This window comes from Drosophila subpulchrella, chromosome 3L, assembly GCF_014743375.2.
Source record: "Drosophila subpulchrella strain 33 F10 #4 breed RU33 chromosome 3L, RU_Dsub_v1.1 Primary Assembly, whole genome shotgun sequence".
NCBI classification, from domain to species: Eukaryota; Metazoa; Arthropoda; class Insecta; order Diptera; family Drosophilidae; genus Drosophila; species Drosophila subpulchrella.
The window spans coordinates 21287485-21315344 of NC_050612.1; the positions used below are offsets into that span (position 1 = coordinate 21287485).

General features: G+C 38.9%; 1 protein-coding gene across 1 annotated transcript; it reads right to left on the minus strand.

Moving 5' to 3' along the window:
- Positions 1–1155: 1155 nt before the first annotated feature.
- LOC119554542 (knirps-related protein) lies at positions 1156–27710 on the minus strand. Its single transcript, XM_037865500.1, has 4 exons — positions 26849–27710; positions 24202–24274; positions 7072–7149; positions 1156–4003 (listed from the first exon to the last, which is right to left on the minus strand). Exons 2-4 carry the CDS (start codon positions 24226–24228, stop codon positions 2165–2167), a joined length of 1944 nt encoding a protein of 647 aa, XP_037721428.1. The 5' UTR covers positions 24229–24274; positions 26849–27710; the 3' UTR covers positions 1156–2164.
- Positions 27711–27860: the final 150 nt, after the last annotated feature.

A 27860-nucleotide genomic window follows, 5' to 3' on the forward strand; every position in this document is an offset into this window, starting at 1 on the left:
ATATTCTTAAAAAACATGGAATACGAACCTACGTTATAAACAATCCAATTCATTAACACAAATAAGAAATCATTTCAGCATAGTATGATTTTTAGTTCGTGTTTATTTGAAATAATTTAAAAACGGTTCATAAATCTATACGTTTTTTTAAAATGTATCTATTTTTCATAGTGTATAAAAAAGTAATTTTATACTCATTTAAGAGTTTAAAGTAAATTCTTATTTTAAAAAAAAAATTATACCTTTATCTAAAATATTTTGTGAAATGAAGAGACATCTATGAGTCTTAATTTTATTAAATGGATGCTGAATTTGTTCAAATATATATTTTGTATATTTGTTTACTACTTAAAACTAGTTTTAATAATTTTGTAAAATAAGTCTATTTTTCCTCCGACTTTTCTCTGAGTGATTGATTGAAGCTCAGCCTCATTCATGAGCCCAGGGCCCAGAAGGCATCGGCTTTGGAATCGGCAGCGGCAGCGTTTTGTCGCTCGAATCGCTCACAGCTTCTGTGCTGTGATTTTGCCAATTGGCAATTGCCTCCTCCGGTGCCGTGAGCATTTGCAAAATGTCAATCTGGTGCTGTGCATCAATTCAAGTGTGAAATAAATAGAAACGAATCCAGGTCCCAAAGTCTAGCATTTTGCTACAATTTTCGCGCCATTTGCTGTCGACTTTGCCTGTCCGTCTGTCTTTCTGTCTGTCTGGCTCTTTGTCGATCCACCTCGATCGCGAAAGAAAGAGGAGCTATAGCTATGCTGAAAGTATTTACAATTACGCAAAGATTGATTGAAATAGATTTCGGATTGATTGGCTGCTGGTATGCACATTGCTTGGAGTTCTTTTCGCGCAATGGTGGGAATCGCAGGTTGTGTGAAAGAGGTTAAGGAGGTTAAGAGCCGGCTCCTCGGCGATGGGATAATTTCTAATTAAGCTGCTACGTCCGCCGCCGCGAGAAGATACATTTTATGCGACACATTTATCCAGCAGATACTTTTCTTTATTGATTGCCATCGGACAAAGCAGCGCCGCAGGAGTCTGAGAAATCAGCTTTCTCCGCCGATCTCGTAGATCGTGTTGCATGGTCTTGGTACCAAAACCAAAACCCAAACCCCAACCCAAACCAAACCCAATCAATAAAAGAAACTCGTGTTCATCTAAATATTTATTTGTATTTATTTGTGGTGACAGCAATAATAATTTTCTTGATCATCATTTCGATTGATTTGCATACCAAATCATCACACGAAAAGGAAAAATACTTATGCAACATTAAAATTAATAATTTATGCTACTTGCTATACAACTTTGTGCGCTTTGCTTTACATTTACATCCATGGATTGTTCGTACATTTAAAATTTGCTAATTGTGACTAATAACTCGGGCGATCCTCAAAACGAGTAAACGAGATTACACAAAATTTGTCTACCAGCGGTATTTCTATAGAACGATATTTATGTTTTTTAAACTAACAAATACTCTTGGGGGATTGGAAATGTCTAAGTAATAGCTAGATCGTTTAATATTATACTTTATATATGGTTTATAGCTTAGAAGAAAACGAAACTTAGAGATTACAAATTCCACTACGATATTATGCATACGCGATGCAGATAAGCTGCCCTTTTTGCATATTTTGCTACAGTTTCTTCTCTTTTATCATTTGTTTAGCTTTTCATTTATTTATATTTAACTGTGTTGTGTGTTAACTTTAGGTTTCTGAACTTGTATTCTTGCCGCTTTGTGGGCAACCGAAAAATTTGTTTATAATTCACTGCATAAATTATCGAAAGATAACATTTGTGTTATACTTTTCGGTTCCAATATGCAAATCCCTCGTCGGGGGCCGCTCGACTTTTGCATATTTTGGCAATTTGGTTAGTTGTTTTAAACGATGTGATAACATCTAACGAAAACGGCACGAACTCGTATTTAGCGCTTGTTAATCAGAGTCAAACTTTTCTGCCCCCAAAGAGTCCATTTCATGTTTCGTATTATTTATATAACTCACATGCGTTTATTGTTTCGTGTATTTTGTATTTGTTTGCTTAGTTTTTTCTTTCATTTTTGGTGGTGTCTTAGCGGGGGGCTAATTTTCTATTGCCTCAATCGATCTTCAGTGGCTGATAACTGTCATTTTGTTTTCAGTTGGTTTTTTATTCAAACCTTAGTGGTTAGATCCAAGGCATTCGAGGTGGCCACTTTAACGGGGGCCTCCAACCTCAGACGCTTTCCATTCTCACTGGAGGCTTCTATGAGTTCGTCCAGTTTTCTTTTGATCGTCTCACTGGCCTCGCTGTCGCTTAGGATACTATTATTATTATTATTATTGTTATTGTTGTTGCTGATACTGTTGTTGTTATTGTGGCTCTTTTCAATGCTGGTCTTCACTGTCTCCGTGGTACTGTTGTCCTCCTCTTCTCGATCCTCCGCCTCTTGATCGGATACCTCTTCGTCTGGCGTTACTTTCAGATCCTCCTCATCCTCATCGTCTTCTGTATCATTTTTCTCTATATCGCTGGAGATCTCGGGCTCACCCGATTCGATTTCGGGGCTACTACTCTTGCTGCTCAGGGAACTTCCAGTGGTCTTCATGCTCAGATCAATGGGATTATCTTGGCCGGGACTGGGATTTGGCCGCTCTTCGGCTGGGGTTTCCGCCTCTTGTTGAGCGGGTGAGTGAGGAGGTGTCATGGAGACCACCAGATCCTCCTCCTCTTCATCATCCTCGGCACCATCGATGATCTCCTCCACCCTCGCCACGTCATCATCGTCGTTTTGGCCATTACTCTGCCTGCTCTTCACCCTTTCCCTTCCACTTTCCGAATTCGGTGTGACCAGAGCTGAAATTGAGTAATCCTGTTTCGAGTGTGGCGGTAGTTTTGTAGTCGGCGGTGGACTTTGTTGCTGGGACTTGAGCACGGCATCCAAGTAAAACCGTTTGGTCAGTTCATCGGCTGCCCCACCGTTCGTCAAGAGGTGGTTGTTGTTCGTGTGGTTACTGGGACTTCTGGGCGGTGCGGGCTGATCGTCTTCCTTGTGGTGCTGCTGGTGGTTGACGAATGGTGAAGTTCCTGGTGCGAATCGCTGGCCAGCACCACTGGAGTTGAACAGGTGCTGCACCGCCGCCGCAGCCACCGCGGCTTGTTGCTGCTCCGGCGTGGGTTTCAGCAGACCCTGGTGGTGCGAGTACAGGGCGGGATGGTAGCCGGGGAAGAGCAGGTGCGAGGGGGGCAGGAACGCAGGTGGTGGCATCACGGGCATGGAAGTGAGACCCGGAAAGGGTAGCGGCAGGAAGGGCGACAAGTCCTTTCGCATCGGTGGTGGCCTTCCGGGCACCACTCCTCCTCCACCTCCGCCCGACTGACTGCCATCGGCACCACTCGAAGATCCTCCGGAATTGGATTTACCACCCAAATGCAGAAGAGGATTGCCCCGCACTGAACTCACCTCCACGGAGCTATCGGAGTTGTGGGAATCCGGGGAACTCACCGAGGGAGAGGCCACCACGGGGTGTTTATGGGAGCCGTATTCCCCGCTGCTCTCCAATCCCAGCATCATGAGTTCCTCCTTACTCCTCACCGAACCAGCATTGGCCACTGCATAGAGACCTGGATAGCCACCCGGATGACCCAGCATTCCAAGTGCCGCCGCAGCAGCCGGCGACGGGGGCACACCCGACATGCCCTTGACCCCGTTGGGCATTCCTGGCCCACCGCCCGAACCACCAGCTCCTCCTCCACCAGCCTGCTGGCTATTGTGGTGCGCCGTCATCGCGGCCACCGCCTGCTGCTGCTGCTCCTGGAGCAGACAGTGGATTTTGAACCAGTTGGAGCGGCGACCGTAGCGGGATCCACTCTTGGACATGCCCACCATGAGGCACTTCTTCAGGCGACACGCCTTGCAGGCCGTGCGGTTCTTCTTGTTGATGATGCACTCGCCGTTGTTCTTGCAGTCCGAGATCGATGACAGATTGTTGTACGATCGGCCGAAGAAGGACTGTGATTGGGGGAGAAATAATAAAAAGTGAATTAGTAAAATCAATAATTTGATCAACATTATTAATAAACTATTATGAATGTAAAATATATTATTGATTTTTCGGCTCATGAAAGTTTTAAAGGTCAAAACTATACATTTAAATAAGATACCGAAGTATATAAAAGTGTTGGAATTTATAAGGTTAAATAGCGTTTAAAGGTCTGCTCATTTGTCTAGAAGTTTATCACTCATACGCACTGTTGCCTGTGGTCAAAAGAAGACTTTTATGTGGGTAGCAAGTATTTTAACTAAAGATTTATTTTTTCTTTGCTTTAACGAAATCATTAAGCTTACAAAGTAAGAAATTCAGAAATCACAGTTCTGGACTAAATTCAAACTGGCTTACGTGTCGTATGAGTAATTAACTTTTTAGTTTTGAAACACATTTCTTGCACACGAAAAATATTCGAAATTTAAGGATTACCATTTAGTTATATTTTTTGGACCACCTTAAGTTATATAAATTAGTAGTTCAAATTAATCGGCCTAATAACCATACATTTATTTAAGCAACAAAGGGGATTACAATCAAGAACTAACAACCTTAAAATGTGTTGCCTTTTTTACTTTAAGCTCTATTTAATATATCTCAGTCCAAACCACTACAGAATTATTGTCCCTCCACCTCCATAAAAATCAAGCTTCTTCAGCCACTTCTTTCATCGCAGCCCATGATGTCATTCAATAAAACGCTTTCAATGCTCGACAATAATATCTCATTATATTTTTGTGATGATTCATCGGCTGGTTCGGGGCTGCTGAGACCCAGACCTCCTTAAACGCTCTGCCGAAAAAAGAAGAAATAAGGCGAATCGACATGCACAAGCGGCAACCACCTACACCTCCGGCATTAACCGTTGGCTGGGGCACCACAGCCACAATCAATTGCAACAAAGCAAACAAACAATTTAATTCAATGCGGAGGAGCCATGAAAAGCTAAACTGAGAGCCAAAAGCTGAGAAAGAAACAAAAAGCCCGGGACATGTTGCTGCTGTTGCTGTTTGGCTATGGCTGTTGTTGCTGCTGCATGTTGCAAAGGTTATGGCTGTGCAACACTTATGCCAAGTTGCAATGTTGGCAGTAAATCACCAACGCTTCACGGCCTGCCCGCCTGCCTGGCTTTGCAATCAACCAAAAGGGACAGACTGCCTAAATGACTGACTGAATGGATACACTGGGAAAAGCTAGTCCGAATATTTCAGCACCTTTTCATTCCTGTTTTTATGACTTAAATAAAGATTTGTTTTTATATTCATTCTTTATATTTAAATTTATTATCGGCAATGCCCTATTCAAATAATTAGATCATATCTTTAGGATGTTGTATAAAGATAATGCACATTTTCTGTTCATTCAAATTGAAACGGAATAAAAATAAAAATTTAATTAAAAAGCTTTGGTATATTTCTTCTTTTAATTTATTTTAGGACCTTTTTAATAATAGGATTAAAAAGAAACATTAAAGTTTTTTTGTCATATTTATTATCACTATTCTGGACATATGTTGGTTTCTTTGATACAATTATTTGGAGACTTTAAGGAAAAGCAAATGAAATATAAACATAAACGTTGCGTTTTAAGGTTTTTCTATTTTTTTTTTGGAATTAGTTAAAAAAACGTTTCCAGATATATGAAATTTCTGCCTATTTACCAAGCCTTATGATGGGCTGACTGAGTAAAGGGGTTAAAAATAATCCATTTTTTTTCAGATACGCACGTGTAATTTCTTTCAGTGCAACTGACAGTATTCAAGTTAGTTGCCGTCGTTTTCTGATCGTAGGTGGAGCTTTTGAATGGAAAAAACACCGGTGCTGTGATGCTGACGACGAAGCGCAAAATTGAACCGAGACAGAAACAGAAACAAAAACAGTAAAAGAAGCAGAAACAATGCGAAAATCCACTTTTAAGGTTAATTGGGCATCAAGATTACTGGGTCGGAAATGGAAATGGAAACGGAGGATTTCAGGCCCGTTCTTCTGCGTCTTGGTCTTCAGTTTTCAGTTTCGTTTCAAGAAGCAGACGGACGGACGACTATTTACAAGCAATTTTGTGCATCAAGGCAGATTCACTTTTGTTTGTTTGTTTTTCTTGGGTCTCTTTTCTTTTTTTTTTTTGTATTTTTTTTGTCTTCTTGTGGGCGTTAAATTAGCCAAGCGAGGCCCACGCCATTGCGAACGAGGCCCAAGCACAAATCAAATAACGCTGACCCACAAATTGTACGTTAGTTGACCTTTTCTCCTTGGCGTGGGCAAAAAAAAAAGCAGAAAAACAACGACAACGACGAAAAAATCAAACAACAAAATAAATAAATAAATAACAGAATCAAATCCCTCCACTGAACTCGAATCGAGTCGGCAAAGAAACGGAACGAACAAAAAATGATCATCCCACCATTAAAGGAGCATTCGTATTTAAATCAATTATTTGTGGGGCGCTTTGTTTAACTTTGACCTTAGCCTGGGGCATCCATTTGTTGCCGCTACTCCCCCTCCTTTATGATGAACTCAACATTCCAGTTTCGCGGAGAATGGCCTCATAACTTTTTCTGCTTAGCGTTTGCATCACGAAGGCGGCGAATTCGATTTATTGAAATCGATTGAATCGATTGATATAAAAAACTTTGGGTCGCAGAGGAATGCTTGTTCAAAAGTGTCTGTTGCTACGGAAACATTGTGGCCAAAATGCGAAAAAATTATAATTGGCCCCCTTTGAAAACCAAGCCGAAGTCAAAGATGTGAGCAATGCAAATTAGGCAATTGCATACAATTTGATATTTAAAAAACAATATTAAATAAATAGATATATCAAAATAGATACAATTCGTATATATGTCTATAAGGGTTTATAATTATGGCTGTTAAGTTAAGCTCAGCTTACATCAAACCTTTTAACAGTTAGTTATCTACCACTTGAAACCGAGTTATGATACCATTTACCTAGAGTAAGGACCTTAATATATTCCGAACTAGATAAAATCATTGCGTCCATCAAATCGAATTCAAATTAATCCCAACATCGAACTCACCTTGCAACCCTCGCATGTGAAGGCTCCGAAATGGAATCCAGCCGCCGGCTCTCCACACACCTTGCACGTCTGATTCATCTGCAATGGGAACGAATAGAACACAAGACATGAGAATGGGATTGTAAATAATTTTTTTGAGGGGGGGATTCGGGATCTCTAACCCTCTCGGCACCCAATTCCCCACCCACCGCACCGAAAGTGAGGCAATAAATTCATAAAATTTCAATTAAAAGCTACAGCAAATCATGACACGAGCATCTGGAGCTCTCCATCTCGTTTCAAGTCCCCCAAAGAGAATTGGAAAACCAGCCGCCAGCGAAATTCACACGCATTAAAAATTAAAATGCAAACATAGTTTGTCATATCGCGAAATTGGTATCAACGAAAGAAAAGGAGCACGGCCACAAACGAAAAGCCAGAAACGAACGACGACAAATGGAAATGGGAAACGGGCCCAAAGGAGCCCCCAACAAATGGCCAACGAAACCCGACCATGAACTCCCTGCACAGAAAGAAAATCCCGAAAAAATCAGACTATCCTAATACTATTTATTAAAAATAAGCCTGAGTCTATGAATTTTTAATTAGTATTTATTTTATGTGTTATTAAGCTGAAAAAAATACTACTTAAATATTATATTTGGGCCTAATATTAGTAGTAATATTATTTCCTTGCTGTGTAACTGGCCAAGCGTCTCTTCTGGGGCCCATAATAAAATATGAAGATGGAATCAAATGAAAAATTGCCTCAGAGCACACACACACTCTGAGCAAACAAGCAGCATTTGCATTTATATGGCAAACTCTGTACCTTCCTTTTTGCCCCCATTCACCCCCTCGCAAATAGGCGCAACTTGTAGCTGAGGGAATATTTGTTTATTTATTGCGAGCGAAATGTTTATCAACAAATTGCCATCAATTGTTGTTTGGGTGCCCGGCCAGGAGTTGGCTTTTTGGGTTCCCGTGGTTCCCCCTTTGGATTTCCATAGGCAGGTTGAAAATTGGGCTGGGGGATCGGATTGGAGGGAGTTGCGTTTTTCTTATTGCCACTTGTAGCTGGAACTGGAGCAAAAACTCTGATGACACGCGCACATGCAAACAGGGGTAAAATTGGCAAGGAGAAGGTGCTTTCATGACCAGGTGATCGTGGGAGACTTTTTAGTGTTTTTTGGAAATTTTTTTATATGGAATTAATTATTTTAAATTTTTATTAATTATAACAAAATTAGAAAGTTAAAAAATTTATTTACCCCTGGTTCAAAAAATATACACCTCTACAGATTACATTTTTAACTACTTTTAATACCTTGAGCCTCCACCTTCGGGTGTAAACTTACCATTACATAGATTTTTTCTGAATTTAACCCTATCGTAAAAACTTAAAATAGACTTTAACCGAGCGGGCTAATAACCAACCTATTAAAAACACGTATTTTTAGCAATATAAATATTGAAATTAGTAAATATTTTAATGCTTTTCTAACAGGTTTTTCAGTTAAGTAACGGCCTACACCTTTTCCGTTAATCATTCAAACTTCAGCATGAAATCCAATATATTAAAACTAGTGCTTCGAGCGCAGACCAATTGAAATGCCTTCAAATATATCAAACTAACCGAAAATTGGCTGCCCAACTGGTAGCCAATGGGCCTGCGAATACACTTCATATCTGGCTCATCCCCGAGCCAAGTGTTGGCCACCTTTTCCGAAGGCTTTTGTTATGTTTTATGGCACCAATTGGCCCACGGGCGATTCTCGGCCATAATTCTTGGGGGCCACAAACAATTTGGCACATTACAAAGTAGGAGAAAGCACTCAACACATTCACTTTTTTCATTCGCCCGTCCAATAAGCAAATCCCCGAGGATGGGGTCTCTTAAGAATACCATGGCAATTGGCTTAGTTCGTTCAGGTCTGGGTTCCTTTTTTTCCAACTTACTGTTGCTGTTGTTATTGTAGGTGCCTTGTTTGACTGTAAAACATGCTAATCTGATTTCGTGTTATGTGTTGAGTTGGAGGTGAGTTTTCGGCCCGACTTTGGGTCTGAGCCCCTCGACTTGGGTTGGAAATAAATTTCCTACGTTTAGGTTTCATAAAGCGTCGTCGGGTCTGGCCGTTGCTGCCTGCCGGCCTGCCTGGGATTAATCGACAAATAAAAATCACATAAAATAAATTAAAAATTATGAGTTTCAAGTTTCAACAACCTGCGGATTGGCAGCAGATTTAGTTTGATTTTAAATCACAGCCAGCCAGAAAGAGAGAGAGAAGTAGAGACAGGGCCCAAACACGTTGCAGATGAGCCTCGCCGTGAAATTTATGCAGACAATGTGCAATATTAAAAAGCCATAAACATTTATTTTACAACAGACAAGCGACACATTCTTTCCAAGGCTCTGAAATTAACTGGCTTTAAGGGGCCAAGATCTGCTGCTCTTACTATGTATTCCTGAGCTATTTGTTAGGTCTCACGTTTGTTTTTAAGCCAAGTGTCGCACTTTGATTTGTGGGTTCATCTCAATTTGGCTAATGAAAAAATCCGTATATTAAATGTTTAAAATTTCAGAGGGCAGCTTGATAAATTGATTTCGTTGAGAAACTTTTCATATCCATTTATCATTGTATAAAATAAAGTTCTGAAATTTTAATTGCATCATAATTGCAAAAAAATTTAAAATATTACAAATATTACCCTCCGCATTGCACCTTAAGCTGTAAAATATTAAATTAATAGCCAGACATTTTTGTTACGAATTAATTTTAATGGATGTTATATCGATAACATACTTAAAAACCATCAATCGATATTTATACACATAATTAGTTTGGCAAACGGCTAACCTATAATTACCATCAGTTATTTATAATCCTTCATAATCTCTTTAGTCTAAGCTTCTTAATTAACCCTCTTCATTCAGACCTGTTTTAATTTCTTTGTATTATATTGCATAATTTGCGTAAAGCAACGCTGCCCAAAAAAAAACATTTAAAGTCACAATTAGCCTGGCCATTAAGTGAAAGTGTTATAAATTTGCTGCGAGAGCGAGAAATGTGCCAGTTGAAAAACCACATCGTCTGCAAGATTTTAATTAAATACACATAATATTTATAACCTTTTTCTTTGTCAAGCAATTTGTTTTTTGCTCGACTAACAAAATATTTGTCTGAGCTCAGGATATTGATGGGCTGCGAATATTGATGAGCTTTTTCGACTGCACAATGCCAATTTATTTTAATTAGTTGGTATACAGTGGTCGGCATAAGTATTTTGACAAAACAAAAGTTAAATATACTCATAACTTGAATTTACTTCTTGTAAACTATAGGCATCAATGGAAAGGTAATTTAAATGCCGTTTGAATAATACAATACATTTCATAACCCATTCAGTATTTATTGAAAAGGACGAATTTGTGTAAATCAACTTTTAAATTTTTTTTTTAAACTTTTTTCCTCGACTTGAAAACTTAAATTTTTTGATGCAAAAAGTTTCTTCAAACAAAAATAATAGTAACTGCAAAAAGAATTTTTCAAAAATCATTTTTCTTATATTTTTTATGATTTTTTGAAAATGCTTAAAAACATGCATTTGAGCCATATTTTTCTCTTTTTCATACAAATTTTTTCCGACATTGTCACCTTCAAAAAATCATAAAAAATATAAATAAAATGATTTTTGAAAAATTCTTTTTGCAGTTACTATTATTTTTGTTTGAAGAAACTTTTTGCATCAAAAAATTTAAGTTTTCAAGTCGAGGAAAAAAGTTTAAAAAAAAAATTTAAAAGTTGATTTACACAAATTCGTCCTTTTCAATAAATACTGAATGGGTTATGAAATGTATTGTATTATTCAAACGGCATTTAAATTACCTTTCCATTGATGCCTATAGTTTACAAGAAGTAAATTCAAGTTATGAGTATATTTAACTTTTGTTTTGTCAAAATACATATGCCGACCAGTGTATTTTCCGAAAATAAAAGTTCCCCCAGTTCCTCAGAAGTGCAACAAGTTGATCCAAGACAAATAGACGCCGGCAAAAAATATGAATACCTGCAAAAACTCTACCAGTCATCATCCACAATAATAGTGGATGCTGTTGATTTTGTGTATGTGATTAATTATGGCGATTGCTGTTCTGTTTGTTGTTTGATGTTGTTTGGTTGTTAACCTTAACGCGCAGCAAAAATAGCAAGTAGAATTTATAATTTTTCATGCCCCGATGATGCAATGAAAAAACCTAGGTATATGTATAATAATAAGATGCTTTGTTATATGGCTTATTAAGCCCGGCAAATAAAAGAAGCGACCGCAAAAAAAACTAAATAAAATTATTAAAATTCGTTTAAGGCACGTTTACTCCAGTTTTGAGCTCGGCTTGCCTCGCCTGAAGCTGTTAAGAGCTAAGTGCCATTAAGACCAAGTCCGAGCTCGGTTAAAGTTTCTGCTTATTTTCATTTTTTACTTCCCTCGCTTCTTTTTGGCAGGCAAAAAAATTATGATAATTGCCTGACCTTGGCTGGCATGTACTAATACTAATTCAAATTTGCACATCTAGTGCGCAGATCGCAGATCCCCAACCCTCCCCCCCTCTCAACATGATTCGCATGCAATTATAAAAAAGCGCAGGCTAGAGGCAAAAACATAATTTAATTAAAATGAAATCATGCACAAAGCAATTGCCTCGCTTTGTTCATTGTGCGCTGCGGCAAATTGTTCTAGTTTTTAAGTTTTTTTTTCGCCTTTTTCGTTTTAATTTTTTTTAATATTTTTTGTTATAAACATTCATGACTCGTCGACACTGAAGACGGTCGTTTGGGGCTCTGTGTGTTGGTGTTGCCCGTTTGCCAGTGATGAGCAGGTAAATGTGTATAAACAAATTCGATTTGCCAAGACTGCACCTAAACTGGACTTAAACAGTAGTGGGAAAATATCTATGGTACGGGTATTACAAAAGCAGCTGTCTTTTCTAAAAATATTCTGATTTCTAAGGCACCCATGTAAATTTTAATGGCCCTCGGTATAGCCACTCATTAGAAGATATTAAAAGAACACCTTATGATAGCTCGATATTTAATGGTTATTTTTTATTAGTGTTACGATGTAGCTTCTCATATTTGCATTATTTGTTAACAAAATACCTCAGGCAACCACTGATGGGCAATTACTGATAGAATTTTTATAAAATAACAAAAATCAATTAACGCTTTCAAGTATTAAGCAAAGATGAGGCCATTTATTTCGAATTAATTTCCAAAGAGAAGTGTCTAATCAGACTGGATTTAATTGAGCCCGTTTAATATTCAATTCACTAGAACAGAGCTGCATACAATGACTTCTATTCGCATTAATCTAAATCGATTACACTCTCCTCTTCGCAACTAGTGCGATCAACTTCTGAAGGCAGCTGCAAGGTAAATAGGCGATTGCTCTGGTCGCAGATTTCAATTCAACCCCAGCCAATCGGATGAGTCATGTTGGCTATGCAAACTCGTTTATTCCCCAGTCGATCTGCCAAAGAGGAGCGGAATTTGTCAAAATGGTTATATCGCATGTTTGATACGTTTTTTCTGGCTTTCATTTCTTTCTTCTCCTTTTTTCTGCCGCATTACAAATACTTGAGGCAGTTTCAGCTGCACACACGCATTTCTTTTGCTTTTCCCGAACCAGCACTCCTCTTTGCTTAGTCACGCGGCCTTTATGCTTAGGCAATTTGTCAAAAAAATAACGCACAACAAATTTTACACACATTTTCAGGGGGCCAGCCCTTCGAAGCCCCTCAGGGGAGTGATCAATCATGTGAAATCTTTCTGTTAATATCTTTTGCCAGGGGAAATTATTAGCAGTTGTTATAGTTTGGCCAGTGAGAATTTTTTTTTAGCAGATGATTCTTTAACTTAATGTGTGATTTATTATATTCGTAGGAATGAATAAATGTTATTAAGAATTAGTTACACCTTATAGAATATTTCCTTATTAAATCCATTGAGATACTTTTCTCAAATAAATCCCTTCAACCCAATTTGATTTGATGATTGATATACGTTTTGTTTGACAATTACTGAATGGCCAATGAAAACGCCCTTGTTTCGTTTTTATATTTTCTCTCCTGCTTTCACACAGTTACTCCCTCCGAACTTCTTTTCTTTCGACGTTTTTTGGACCTCAACACCCCTGGAAAGTCAATCCATCATCATTTATCGTCCGCCTGGACGGGCGAGTTCGTTGCCTAAGTCTTTCGTTTTGATTTTCGTACTTAGCTAATTGTTGTCGTTGTCGCTGTCGCTGTCGTCGTTGTTGCTGTCTTAAGCTACATAAAAGCCAAAGCCAAACACTATAATTATGGGCCACGATGATCATGCCCCTGATGATGATTATCGCAGTGATGAAAAGTGCTTAGCAGAGTTTGTAACTTGAAGCATCATCACTGCCGTCAGTTTCTGTGTCTTTTTCTGTTACTGTTGCAGCTCCGAAGCAATAAGGCTATGAAGCTATGAAGCTCTGAAGCTCTTCAAGCTGTCAAGCAGGAAACGTTTGGATTTATAATGCTCGACCCGCCCCTCCTCCTTAAACCGGCAGCCGCCCCTGCGTTCCTGGTCTCGGTCTCGTCTCTGTTTGTCATTATAATTAATTTGTAACTATTTTTATGAGCTCATGTGAAATTTAAATTGTATTCACCGGGCGTCCCTGTTTACTCTTTCTCTGTCTCCGACGAGAGAGCGGCTTTCAGCGCCCATGTGCCAAGTGTTTGTGCAATTTCCGCTTAAAATTTGAAATCTTCCGACAAAAATAGTACAAATTATGCTGAAAAATTGACAGGAAAACGTCAAGTGGGAGAAGTGGGCTGGTCAGGCGAGGGGTGGCGAGGGCACAGGCACACATTTTCCTGAGAACTTTAAGTGCAATTTGCAATGCTGAAATTGGAAATGGTAATATTTGCACAGCAATTTTGGTGCGTTGGAAAAGAAATTCTCACCGTTTATGAATATGAATGGGGTGCTCTCTTTGAATATTGGAAATTTAGTCACTTCTACAAAAAACCATTAAATAACTGGTAAAATTCCTCTTAATTAAATTAATATATTTAAATTTTTTAAAACTTTTTCCTTCTTAAGATTTGTATAAAGTAAGGGAATACATTTGAATAAATTTGAATTTCTATAAGATATTTGTCTAAAACCCTTTTTTTATTATATGTGCACATTATTTATATGTAAATTATGAATAACCTATGAATAAATATATGAATAGTATATGAATAATTATGAATATATTTAGATTAATAAGTTTATAATATATAATAATATTAAGTTATAAGTTTAATTTCTGTTAAACTTTTCTAAAATATAAATTTTTTCTTTACTAGATTATTAATATTTGAGCCATATTTTTGTGTGACAAATAGTAAATATTACTATTTTATTTAACTGCCTCACAAATAGTACCAGCCCACAGTTAGCGTATTCACAATTCCCGTATCGTTCTAGCATCTCTCAGTCATTTTTCTCGTTATGCAAATGCGTGCAAAATGTGCGAGGTTTTCTTCTGTTTCCGAGACTCAAATGCAATGCTCAATGTTGCTGCAGTTCCCCCATATTGTTGCCTTTGGTGTCTTAGTTGTTGTCGTTGTTGGGGCAGTTGTTGCTGCCTCGTTGTTGGCTGCCAGCCACACGTTCACCGATCGCTGTGGCATTTGTTACAATTTTAAATGTTAGCTCAGGCAAAAGCGAGGCAACGGCGAACTAACAAACTTGTGCCAATTGTTGCTTACAAGTGTTTGACTTGACATTTCGGCGTGCGCGTCTTTACGGAATTGGCTCCATACATATATTAGCCATATATATGTATATCTGTGTGTCTGTGCTTGCCAAAGGAAACTTGTATTTGTTCGGGCCGTTTCTTCCAGTGTATTCATATCGTTGGGGGCAACTGACAGCCGCTGCCGCAGGTGAAATGCTCAACGAAATTAATCACAGCCAACCAAATCCCACAAAGGCCACAAAAGTTGGCTAACAAATTAGTGAGCGCTTGGAAAATTGCATTTTAAGTTGCTTTTTGTGATTTTTACTATCCATGATTTGGCATAAAAAGCTTGCTGTTCGATTCAATGAGCATTTGAACTGCACCAGATGCCAATGACTCGACTTGACGTATGCGAATCAAACAGGGGGGCCCACGATAAAAAAAATGGCAAAATAAAAATAAAAATAAAAACAAGTGCAGATAAAACTTTGGAAATAAATCTTATGCTCAGCATGGCAGGCAGACAATTCCGACAAATAGAGGATGCGACAAAATGAATGGATTGCACCATGAATGGCTGAACGAATGAATGGTTGGATGGATAGATTGCTGACTTGGTTGTCTGAAAATTGTCAGCCTAAGCTGTAGGCAAAAGCTGGCCTTGAATAGTCAAGTTAGCTGAGACACGGTTACAAAGAATAAAATCAAAATATTTAATTCTTATTTGGAATTTTAAGTGCATATAAAATTTTGTTTTACATTTTTAATAATATTATATATGTATATTTAATGCTCTCCAAAAAGTGTGCTAGATCATAAGGTTCCAACATTCCCGTCAGATTCTTAGATGCAATCAATGTCAGTCGCTCTCCCCTCGAAATCAAATCATCATGTCACTTGGCTGAAATTCTTCCCACGCTTTTCGACCGCTGCAGGAGCCATGGAATCCTCAAAATCAAATTCCATTTTAATTAGTAGACATTTTCACATTACGTATACGCCATATCTGACGTGGGGGGCACCCTTCTCCTTCTGCCTCCCCCCAACCCACTGCCCTCCTTTCGGCCATCTCGCTCCCCGTGTGTGGTGGGGCCATAAAAGCCGAACAAAATTATAACAGCCAACTTGCAAAACATTTACACCAGCCCACCAAGCACCAAATGCAGCGGGTGGAGGTGGATTTTAGGCGGTGGCAGGCAGCCGCTTTCTTTGCCAGCAAGAAAAATGATTCATGGAAGAGGCCCGAGACTCCTGCTGGTTTGGCTTGGTGGCTTGGTGGCTCGGCTGCGGGCTGGTTTGGTATGTGGCCGTGGTGGTGAGGTGGGCTTTTTGGCCAAACTGTCTCGACGCCGGGCAGACTATTAACTTTGAAAGTTGTTTAAACAGGCGAGGAGCCAAGAGGCGAACCTCCACCTTCTATTTCTTATTTTTTCCTCTGGCTTTTGCATTGGAAGCTCCTCTTTGTCGTCGTGGTTGGTTGTCTGCACCAGCTGCCTGCTGCATGCTGCCTGCTGCTCCTTTACCTTGCAGCCAGTGTCATCGGCGTCGCGGCTCGTGGGAATTGGATCATTAGAAGCCGGCAAAAGGCGAAGGCGCAGGCAGCGGCAGAAGTGAGCAGAAGTTGGTCAAAGGCGGCACTGGGAGAAATTACAGAGCCACCCTTTGACTTAATTAGGCAATCGGTTTTTTTAAGTATTTATAAATTTTAAGAGGCCCTACAACCTAATACTAAAGAACTACACAGGCTTATCTCGTTGCAATACGACCGGGATATGCAATTAGCTTCTAAGATTGAAAACATCTCAATTTTTAATAGCCAACTAACATTGAGATATGTTATAGGAGTAGCAGAGAAATGTATACTTTATATTTATATACTGTTTTGATAGGAAAGGAAAAATTACTGAGAGGTATTGAAATGTGTTTACAGAATTTTGTCTAACAAACAATTTGAAACTATTCCAATATACCAAAATAGGCAAAAAAAAATATTTAATATATACTAAAATTAGTATTTAAAGGTGTAATCAATCTGGCCACATTAAGAGCCCTGAAAAACGTAGATATTACCAATAAAGGCTGTGAATTTTTACAATAGAACATACCAAACAAGATGGTATCTCTCATTACTGAAAATGATTGAAGTGTGTTTACAGACTTTTGTCTAACAAACAATTCGGATCTTTTACAATATACCAAAATATAAAAAGAAGTATTTAACGTATACTAAAATTAGTATTTAAAAGTGTAATCAATCTGGCCACACTAAGACCCCTTTAAACTTAGATATTACCAATAAAGGCTGTGAATTCTTACAATTGAACATATCAAGCCATAATATCTCTCAGTGCAGCATTCAGATGTTTCGCCAGTTTTCGGTTCAATCCGCCTGCCCTGGCAACTCACCGGGCAATTTTGCATGTGTTTTGTTGCTGGCTGCGGCTGTGGCAGAGTTGCCACCGTTTCTTGTTGAAAAGAGGCGCGATAAGTAAATGTGTCCGCGTCTCTTGGCCGTTTTCCTTTTTTCTTTCCTTTTATTTGCACTTGCAGAGCCAACAATTCTTTCTTTTTATTTTTTCCTCGCCGTTTTTTGTTTGTTTATTTGTTTTTTCCTCTCTTTCTGTTGGTTCAAGCTTCTATTTCTTTGTATGCGATTTATTTGTTTGTTGTCTCGTTGTTATCTGAGTAAGCTTTGACTCAGTGGTTTTTTTCCCCCCTTTGATTTTCCTCAGCCTGTTGTTGTTGTTGTTGTTCCCGTGGATTTCGGGGGAGTCAAAAGTCAATTAAATAAGAGCAGTGCACAGTGAAAAGCTTGTACTTGTTGTAACCTCAGCTGCCTGTTGTTGCTATTTTTGTAGCTGCTGCTGTTGTGTTTTTGCGAAACGAGCAATTTGTGCCTGTGCTATGTGGTTGACTGTTTTTTTTTTGGTTTTTTTTCTGCTTGGGTTGGGGCCAGAAGTGCACTATGGGAACCATTTCACCAAAAAGCTAGCCAAGTTGAAAAGTGTTTGGTAGAAAAATTACTCGGGTGATTTATGAAAAAGGTTTGTGGCCCGAGTCTTTTGTTTTGTAAGTCATCGTCGAGGGGAAAATTTAGGAAGTGCTTAAAGTTTAAAGGAAATTGTTTGTAGAAATTTTTGGATATAGATTTGGTGCCTAAGTTATTTGCTTTTCTCTTAGTAAAATACTGACAAATGGTGTTCTCAACTGAACAAAAAATTTATTTTGAAAAAAAGTTTGCTGCCTAAGTCTTCTGATTTTATTGACCAAAAATGTATGACAACCCTAGTTCTTCTCAATCATCTTAAATAAATATAAAACAATATTTAATCTCTTTTCTTTCCTCCCAAGCAGACAGCGAACACGAGTTTCCCTTTCTATTGAAACAAGTTATTCCCAGAGACCTTAGACAAAAAATTGGGTTTCACTTTCCATAAAACTATTAAAAAGGCGATGAATTAAAATTGAATTAACTTGCGGTCTGCGTTGACTTGTGGGAATCAAAAATAACAGAAGAGTCTCAGAGATTTGGGCAAAAAATGATCATTGGAGTGGCATTGTTGATATTTACTTTTCGACTTCTGCCCAATCCCGTCTCAATGCCAGCTTCCCCCGCCGATTCCGCAGATGCGGGGGAATCTCCGTCACGTGTGTGCGCAAAATGGTATAGAAATAACAATAACAAAGGCATTTGTTATTAGTAGCCGAGTGCGCTTTAAAAATAAACAGCTAATACAACAATGGGCACAATTTGCTCGCTGCGCCACTGAAATCGAAAATCGAAACTGAAGCTGAGCCCGGAGATTCAAGCTGAGATCTAATGTAAGCGGACATGCGGGCATGCAATGATCTTCGATATATGTGTATCTATTTGCCTATAGTATATGCAATTTATATAAATTTAATTCAATTTGCCGAGCTAAATTGTTTAGTTTCTGTTTTGCTCACAATCGTGCAGAGGTCGTTGGCGGTGGCGGCAGCGGCAGCGGCAGAGGGGCTTTCTGTTAATTTCATGATTGGGTCTTGGCTTAATGTGTAATGCCTTGACTCGAAAACAATTCTAACAATTTGGCAGCTCATTATGCGGTGCGCTCGCTCGCTTAACCACGCCAACTTGACTCCAATAAACGATGCACAACCTTGACCTTAAGCCAAATGAAAGATAAACCACAGCGAGAAAAAAAAACCTCCGCCTCTACCATTATTTTTTATTATGGATTACAAACCGAAAATTATAACAATTTTGTTACGCTTCTTTGAGGAAAGGGCCCCACTCCTCTGGGTCCCCTCGATCCACTCTCGTTATTAGGCGCCAACTTATCAGCGTAATAAAGTGGCGGGGCAACCAGTTGGAACAGTTTCTGTGCGGTGGCAAAGTGTTGAACTTGAAAACGAAAGCAAAAGCGAAACGGGAAAGAAGCCAAAGACGCGTGGGTCGTTTGGGGAATACTCTTCTGGAAATGGTTAGTCATATAAATGATATTACAAAAATGTAAGGGGGTGAGCAAAGGTGTCGAAGGAGAGAAAAATAGAGAAGGAAACAAAGAAAAATATATATCTTAAAATGTAAAACTTAAAATGATATGCTATATGTGTAGATCCTATAAAAGATATAGGCTTTAAAAATGTGGTATTCCATGCTTTTATTTATTTACAATTTATTAAACTCTGTTATTATTTTGTTTTATTCATTTAAGGGATTAATTTTTTAGATTGCCTACAGGAAATGACGTTTTTAGAGTATACTTTAGAAAAAATGTTTTTGTTAATAAGGATACCTCAAAGTATAAACAAAAGTAAAGCATGAAGTATTATTATTATAAGAAAAAATACTATGGATCCTTTTACTGCGATAATATTTTTGTCAAAACTCCAGCAGTGAAAAAGAGCATTTCAGAACCACTCAAATATTTTTTCTTCAGGAACCATAAACCAGAAAGCACTTGAAATTGTTTGGGTGTCTTGTGGATCGGAGGTCGGAAAAGGGGTGGGCAACCCTGCCCCAACTTATCTTTAAGCCACGCGCTAATTTGAAAATAATGCTCCCCAATCATTTTCACATTTTTTCACATTTTCAGGCGCCGCAGCCTTCTGCGCTATCGGCGTGGAGTGAGCAATAAAAGCAGACATATCCCCTTAGACACAAGCCTTTGCCTTGTGGTTGCTGGCTGGCTGGCTGGCCGGCTGGTTGGCCCTCCCACTTGCTGATTGTCTGTATAATTACATAATATTGCATAATTTTGCAAACAGTACTCGGTCGCTTTGGGATTTCTGCTCTGTTAGCTACGTAGAGTCTCGGAAACTCGGAGTCTTTGGGGTCTCATTATCGTCGGCTGACCGACGATCTTCTTCGTTTTCGCTTTCAGTATCAGTGCACAATGTAGTACTTAAATAATAGAAGTTTAATAGCGTTTTGTTTTGGTACCGGCCGCATTTGCAAGTCGTTAGTTTCTGCCAGTTGCTGCTTCTACAGCTATTCTCTGTGTTTTTGCTGTTTTTGGACTACTAATGCATTCAGCTGTAGGATTTTTGTCAAGGTTATCCAGTTGGCTGTGTTAGCGGATATAATGACATGATGCATACGGTGGAAGCCAAAGTCAGCATCAATTTCGGTTCTCTGGTGTGTTTTTTTCCCTTTGATTTGTTTCTTTTTCGCTTTTCGGGAGGAAGTTCAGTTTTAAGAGCGGTGTAATTGTGTGCAGTTCGTTCAAGTTCGCTGCCTTAGTCATTTGGCAACAGCCTAACGAACTTTGCAGAACTTTTCTGCCATCCAGCCGGTGCAGTGTGCAATGTTCCCTCACATGGCTTTGGGGCTTTGGACTGGCTAATTTCGCTCATTAATCATCGAGCGGCGGCTGCGGGAGAAAATCGCTCCGAAAACTGATTACACATGTACGGCCCACCAAATCAAAGTTGTGCCAAAAGGCACCTCCGCCACATGAAGCCATCTGTTCCATCCATCCCAGTGAAATGTATCTGCAAACAAATGAAGTTGTCTGCCAGGCAACTCATGCCGATTCTAAGGCCCTCCTCACCGGCCGTCTAGTAGAGTCATCAAGTCCAGGATTGATCATTGATCTTTTGGCACTCAATCCTCCGCCTTCTCCTCGTCGGCTCACGAATTATAAATAGTGCAAATGCGTGCAGTGCATCATCATCATTAGTTTTCGGCCAAAAACCATGGCAATAGACTTGTCCAAAGTCTTGGCCTGGCCTCTCCACGCTTCCATTATGCTGCCCTACAACTTGCTCTGGCAATTATACGAATCTATGTGTCTGCCTTCAGTTTCGTTTGCTAAATTGTTTCAATTTGTATTGCGGTTGGAATAATTACTAAGCCAGGGTAGTATCATATTTGAACTTGATTTGGATTTTATATATCGAAATTGAGGTTTCAATTTAAATGTGAAGATTTTTAATAAAGGGAATAATAATTAGGGCAAGAAAATAAACTTGTGATTTTAATATTATTTATAAAAATAAACTCTAATAAGCAAATTAATACTACAATTTCAAACCAATCTAAGATATGGTAAGGTAAATGGTCGAAATTAAATTGAAGTTCAAGCTTATTTCCACATATCTTTCTAAAAAAAAGTTCACCTAAATTTTGTTCCACTTCCTAAGTTATTCGATAATATATAACTTTGCTTGTATCCTAATAAGCACAATTTTCCGGAAGGGTATGGCCAATTCCCCTTGCAACCCATCGACTCCTGCCTGCCAAGTTCGTGTCCTAAGTCTTTCGTTTCGTTACGTTTTGCGCTGCAAGTCAGGCATTTTCTAATTGCAAGTTAATTTCTTGTTGCGAACATAAATTTAACATTCTAATTGAGTTATCAACCGCAACATGTACATACACACTCCGAAAAAAACAGACTCCGCGGCAGGCGAGGATGTGGATGAGGTAAAACAAGTAGGAGAAGGAGATGCCGACGCCGGACAACTTTTACAGCTTCTCATCTCATCGTCCTCAAACCGTGTTCGCTTTGGTTTTTCGCTTCCAAACTGGCTACGCATGTGAAAAATGGCCTACACATATGAGGCCGCTGAGCATGTTGTCTTCTACACCGCCAGCCGACTGCTTTTCCGACCACGAAAATTGCAACAAAGCCACAAGCGTCCGGGTAAGTGCAGTAATTACATTTCGGTGTGTGTAAGTTTTTGGGCCTTTGCTAATTTGCCTGCTGCTTCTGTTTTTTTCTTATTTAGTTTTTGGGCATTTATAACTAATTTTTCTCCCAGCTTCGGCTTCTGCTTATTTGCTGCCGCTGAAAGAATTCTCCAACGTGGAAATATGCACTTTGGCATGGCTCGTAATTAATTTACTTTGTGTGTTTGTTAGCCCGCTGGCAGCCGCAAAGGAGAACGACACACACGAAAATATGAAAAAAATCCATTACGCAAATGTTTATGACCAAAATGGTCAGCAGCGGTGGCAGCAGCCTCTTCATCTGCTGCCAATGCAAATAGAAAAGATTTGCCAAAGCCCCCAGATGCGTGTGCCCCAAAACTCAGGCTGCAGATGGAAAATAGCCGCCATGAGGAGGCTGTAGGATGAGGATGGGAACCGAGCCTCGTTCCCGGAGTCAAGTGAGCTTCTCTCACATACATCATAACATTGTAATGCATTTTCACCCGGCCCGCCCTCCAAACCAGCCCGTGGAAATTAGTTTTCTTTTTCCGAAGCGTCGTGTCATCAACGGGATTTCGAAGGCGTGATTGTATCGAAGGTCGTGGCAATATGGAGATGTTGCAAGAACATTAAAACGTTCGAACATTTATGGTCAGCTAATGCAGATTTGTGTGTCTTTCTCATGGAGCGTTGAGCTTTAAGGTTGCATTAGTGGAAATATTTGGTGATTTTTTATGAGAATCGCATCGTTGCAAGCAAATGAAAATTCCTTTGAAAATATTAAAATACATTTTCTATAGATACATACTGGACCTTTAGCTTTAGCTGACATTCAAAAACTTAAGTACTGACATCAGCTGCTAATTTTGTTTTATTAAGTGCTCTAATAAAATTCAAATTTAATTAAAGCTGTTTAAGATCTTTCTCATCCCAGCAATAGTAACTTGATACGTCGTTATCTTGGGTGCATTAAATATTGGAGTTTATTTTCATTGGTTTCTAATATGCATAAATAATTATGGGTATTCATAAAGCAGATATTTTTAGCATTCGCTTGGTTTTTAGTTTTTGCATATTAGCTATACGCGGATTAAAATTTATTTTAATGGTTTCCTAATATTCACTCCAAATATCTGAAATTCGATATGCATTTAAGTCATATTCTTTACGAAAACCAAGAATGTGACTGAGAAAATATTTTCAGATCTCCTAGCCTTATCGAGTGGAATTCCTTACTCGTTCCCAGCTAGTTTCATATTCATAAATTTATTAGCTAACGCTACCAACTTGCCGCTCGAAGACGTCGTTTTCAAAAGTGGCCCAAATTCGAGCCGCTGTTGTTGCCTTCATTTTAATCAAACATTTAGTTTATCGTCTCACATTTCAACTAATTAACACTACGTCGGGACCGCCTCTTTGGGCTGTGAGATCTCCAAGTTAGTTTATGTTTTTGGCTGGCTTTGGTTTAGCCATCTTCTGCCATTGGAGATGCTTCGTTGCCGGCATTCGACTGATCGACTAAACGAAAATCAGCTTAAAATCATAAAAAACGCACTTAAATAAAATTTAATATTCAAATATTGACATTTAGTGCCATGTTAGCAGCAACTTAGGTGTTTTCTTCGCCTTCTCTCTCTTGCCCATATTTTTCGAGCTGCCCTCCTAGACAATGAGCCTTAAATTATGCATGTGGATTGCTCGAGTCTCGAGAGACGACGCAATTCGCTTAGCATTAACTAATTGATCTGCATTAATTTCAAGCCGGTGCCCAAGACAAAAGACCGGACAGGTGAATCGCGTATGCTGGAAATACTTAACGTAGTTCGGATTTGTATTATGATTATTATGAGTTTTTTTCTCCTATTAAAATTATGACATCATTTAAATATTTTCGCCGTTGTTAGCCGTTGTTAGATTTTTGTGTAAACTGGTCGCTTTTATTGTTGTTGGGCAATTATGCATGCCCCCAAACCCCAAACCCCATAATTCATAAATTCATTTTGCGCCCAGATCCGAAAATGCGGAAGCGCTTTGATTTGCTGATGTTTTTGGGGCCATATCATACATATCTTATCAATACGGACAGATTTTCATCGCTCAAATTGTCTTGCTCTCTTGTCGCATATATAAATTATTAAAGTCGTAAACTATTTATGACTTTGCTCAATATTTAGCTCGTAAAATATTTATTATTCTGTTTATTTTTTTCGAGTTGTTTGATCTTATAATAAAATATATTTATATATGAGATCGCTTACCGCATATGGATTATCCTGGTTCATCATTATGGTAATCTGGGTTCGCTGAGCTCGAAGGGCTCAACTCACGGGGCTGCAAGGAAAATGGAAAATTGGGAGTTTAGATTATTGCATTTCATATTTCTTATTTATTATATCAAAGTATTGTTGAACATCGTCACAAAAATGAATATATTAAACCTCCGTTAAAATAATTTTTAACGTTTTATTCGATTGAAGTATTTGTTCCTATTATCTAAATTAAAATGTTACTGGCTCAACTTCCTTATATGTTCAAGTAGTACTAATACTTTTTAGGACCAATTGGAATTCTTGTAATGATTTTACAATATATATACATACACATATTTTATGTTTGTTAACATTTTTAAGACTAAGATTTTAATTTTTTCTGCCGTTTATTTTCCGTAATAACCATAATTTGAACTGATACTTGATCGGCACACATTTTATCGAGTGCTCGCCTTAAACTGATTGAAGATTCGCTCCAAATCAGCTTGGCATTCTGACATTTAGCCAAGTGAACGCTGCCAGCTAATAATAATAATACTAATAATAATAATACCCATAACAATATCGATATTTACTGCGATGCAAATGCTGGGGAAGTGAGCTGCTTAGCTGCACCTCAAAACGACCGACGAAGACAATCAGCTGCCTCACATCAGCGAGAACCAGCAGAACCCCAAGAACCAAGAACCAAGAGCCTCGAGAACCCCCAGAACGACTCTGTAGCGCCGTGAGTCACCCTGCACATTCAGACCCACTCCTGGGCAGAGGACTCGGCCAGGTCGGATCCCCACTGCCCCTTCTCGAAACGAGGTGGCATGTTAACTGACAACAGGTGTTTGCTGCTCGCCGTCCGTCTCAAAGTCTTGCGGCCTGCTTGCCACATTTGCATTTGATATTTTGTAAGCTTGTTTTGCTGCCGCTGTTAACGCTCTCGTACTAAATACTTTCACACTTTGTCCCTCTGCTCTGCTCTCCTTCCGCGCGATTGTGCTTTTCCGGCCGCGGACCCCTTAAGGATGTTCAAGTCAGCACACGACCTTGATGTGTTAATTTCCCTGCCAACTTATGTCAGTCATCCGTCCAGGTACACTCTCAAAAAAGCCGCAACAAAAGGGATATGTTTTGGGAAACAGTAATGCAATAAAAACTACTTTGCAAAAACCATTGCTGCAATTTGTGTCTCTTAAATTTGATTACAATGGTAAGACATAAACACATACCTTCAGGTTTTTATATTACGAATCTCTATCTAATTTATTTCTTAATAGAAAATGTATGTTTCTACATAGCTTGAATGTTTGTCACATTAATTATAATAGTGAGATGTATCATACATTAAATTTCAGGTTGCAGGTTGCATAGTTGCCTAGTAAAAGTAATGTATAACCCTGAGATAGGAATTAAAAAGAATATTTTTCCAAAGGCAACTTTAAGCTTTTAAAAATTTTTCGTTATCATAGATTGAGTTTTTTTCGAGTGATCTGGGACTCAGATGCGGAGTCAGGAAAAAGGCTTGGGCTGTGATCTTGAAAGGTGCCAGCAAAACCAACCTGTGAAGTAGATTGCCCTAGCTAACTAGAATAAGTGCACACTCTGCGACTTGTAGAACACAGCAAACTTACAAGGCACTTGCCGTAAGTACGAGTATATGGGGTCTGTCAATATTTGCGACACATGCAAAAGCAATCCAAGTTAGATTCTTCATTTGCCTGCAAGCGAGTCAGGGCAAAATGCACTGGAAAAAAAAATGCATTGGAATGGGTGCTTCAATAGATTTGGAAAATGTGAATAGTTTGTGTGAGTTTCTATTAAATGCCATAATATTCATATTCATTTTTTAATTTACGAGGTCAACTATTCTTTTTAAAAGACCTATCATATCAAGTTGAATTCTCAAAATGACTTTACGATCTTAGTAGATCAGACCGACTGCAGCTAAATCCCACTGTCTATATAATCCCTCTATTGATGAAAGCAATCATTTCTTTCAGTGCCGCAGTTAGTGCCATTCCCATGGATCTGGCCTGGGTTTTCGAATTTTTGTAACAAATATTCTGGCAAATAAGGCTTTACACGCTATTTGCATTATAAAGCAAACATGTGCGGCGACTATATCTGGGCAGCCGTCCCGCTCGCACTTGACTTACATTGATTCTGTTATATAGTCGTAAAGTTTATTTGCCCTGCCCTTGCTTTTGTTGTTGTTGATCTAGCCATGTTTTATGGCCACACTAAAAAGTGCACTGGTCAACAAAGATCGACGAGTGAAAACTTTCTCACCAAACTGTAGAGCTTGGGCTACGGCTTCTACCCGACTGTCGTATAAGTGTCATATAGGGGAGTGTGTATATGGTTTGTATAATTAAATCATACAAACCCCGAGCGTCGTAGACAGTTCGTCATTTAGTCGGATTGTCAAGCGTTATCTGGCATCGCCATCTTCCTTTTGATTTTTTTGTTTTATGAATTCTATTCGTTAATGAAATTCACATGTTCCCCATCTCCATCTCTCCAACTCCGATCCCCATCTCTATCCCCAGTTTTATGTTCGCATGATGGATGTGTCTCAAGAAACGCCGAAACGTTCGTTCCGTTTCTTCGATAAATCTGGACCCCTTGAAACCTTTGAACTCACCTGCTTTTACTGGCTGATCAGCCGATCAAGTTAATCCAATTTATTTGCTTAGTGTTTCTATTTTGTTGCGCACTTAGGGTTTGCCTTTCCTAACATTGTGAACTTTCCATTTAAGGTTTTGTGTATTTTCGTGTATTTTCCGTTGTTGTTTTTGGTTTGGCTTGCTAGTATTTTTTCGTTCACCTTGCGCCAATAAAACGTCACTTGAGCGTATAGAGTTGTTGCTGTTTTTGCTCAAACTGCACTTGACTTTTAGAACTTTAGGCGAGCGTGAAGCATGTTTAATATATATGTATATCTTTTGAGTATTTGAGTATGTGTTTTTGTTTTTTTTTTTTTGCGTGGTATATATCACATGTAGGCTACTTTAAAAAGGCTTTACGAACTCTTTAATACTTAAATAAAAAGTTTGTGGTTTTATCTTTATTTTTTATTTTTAAATAGAGATTTTTGTATGACTTTATATGTGTTATTTTTGATCTTTCCTCTATTTTTGCTATGAGATTTTTATAACAGAGTGACCACACCTTTGTGTGAGGCACTCCTGGCTGCGCACGCGCACTTGCCCTGTATTTCTTTATTTTCCGCTTTCGTTTGCCGCTTTGTAACGCTTTTTAAAGTGAACTAAGACGGGCGTAACTCTTTGTTTTTCCTCCGTATTACTTGTAGATTATTATTTAAATTTATTCCATTAGATTACGGGCTTTTTTCAGCTCAATTTGCATGTGCTGATTTTAGCGGCGGTCAATAACAACGTAACCCCTGGGACGTAAGACGACGCAACGACGACGGCGACGTGCGATCGAGCGTGCGAGCAAGAAGCGCGAGCTATCACTAAAGACTGATGTTAAGCAGTTCTGCAAAGTGCTCAGACCTCTGCGACTCGGCGACTCAGATGCTTTGCAATATCATCCGACGGACGCTCGGTAGCAAACTGAGTCGAGACTTCGGCTACCAGAGAAATACCAACAACAGCAGCAACAACATCTCGCCGCGGAGATGATACTACTAT

Excerpts from the sequence above, each read along its gene's own strand:
- LOC119554542 (XM_037865500.1), bottom strand. The coding sequence starts at position 24,228 with ATGATGAACCAGGATAATCCATATGCG. Across the intron at positions 7,150-24,201 it reads ACCAGGATAATCCATATGCG|ATGAATCAGACGTGCAAGGT; the intron begins GTAAGCGATCTC and ends TTCCCATTGCAG. Across the intron at positions 4,004-7,071 it reads TCACATGCGAGGGTTGCAAG|TCCTTCTTCGGCCGATCGTA; the intron begins GTGAGTTCGATG and ends CCCCAATCACAG.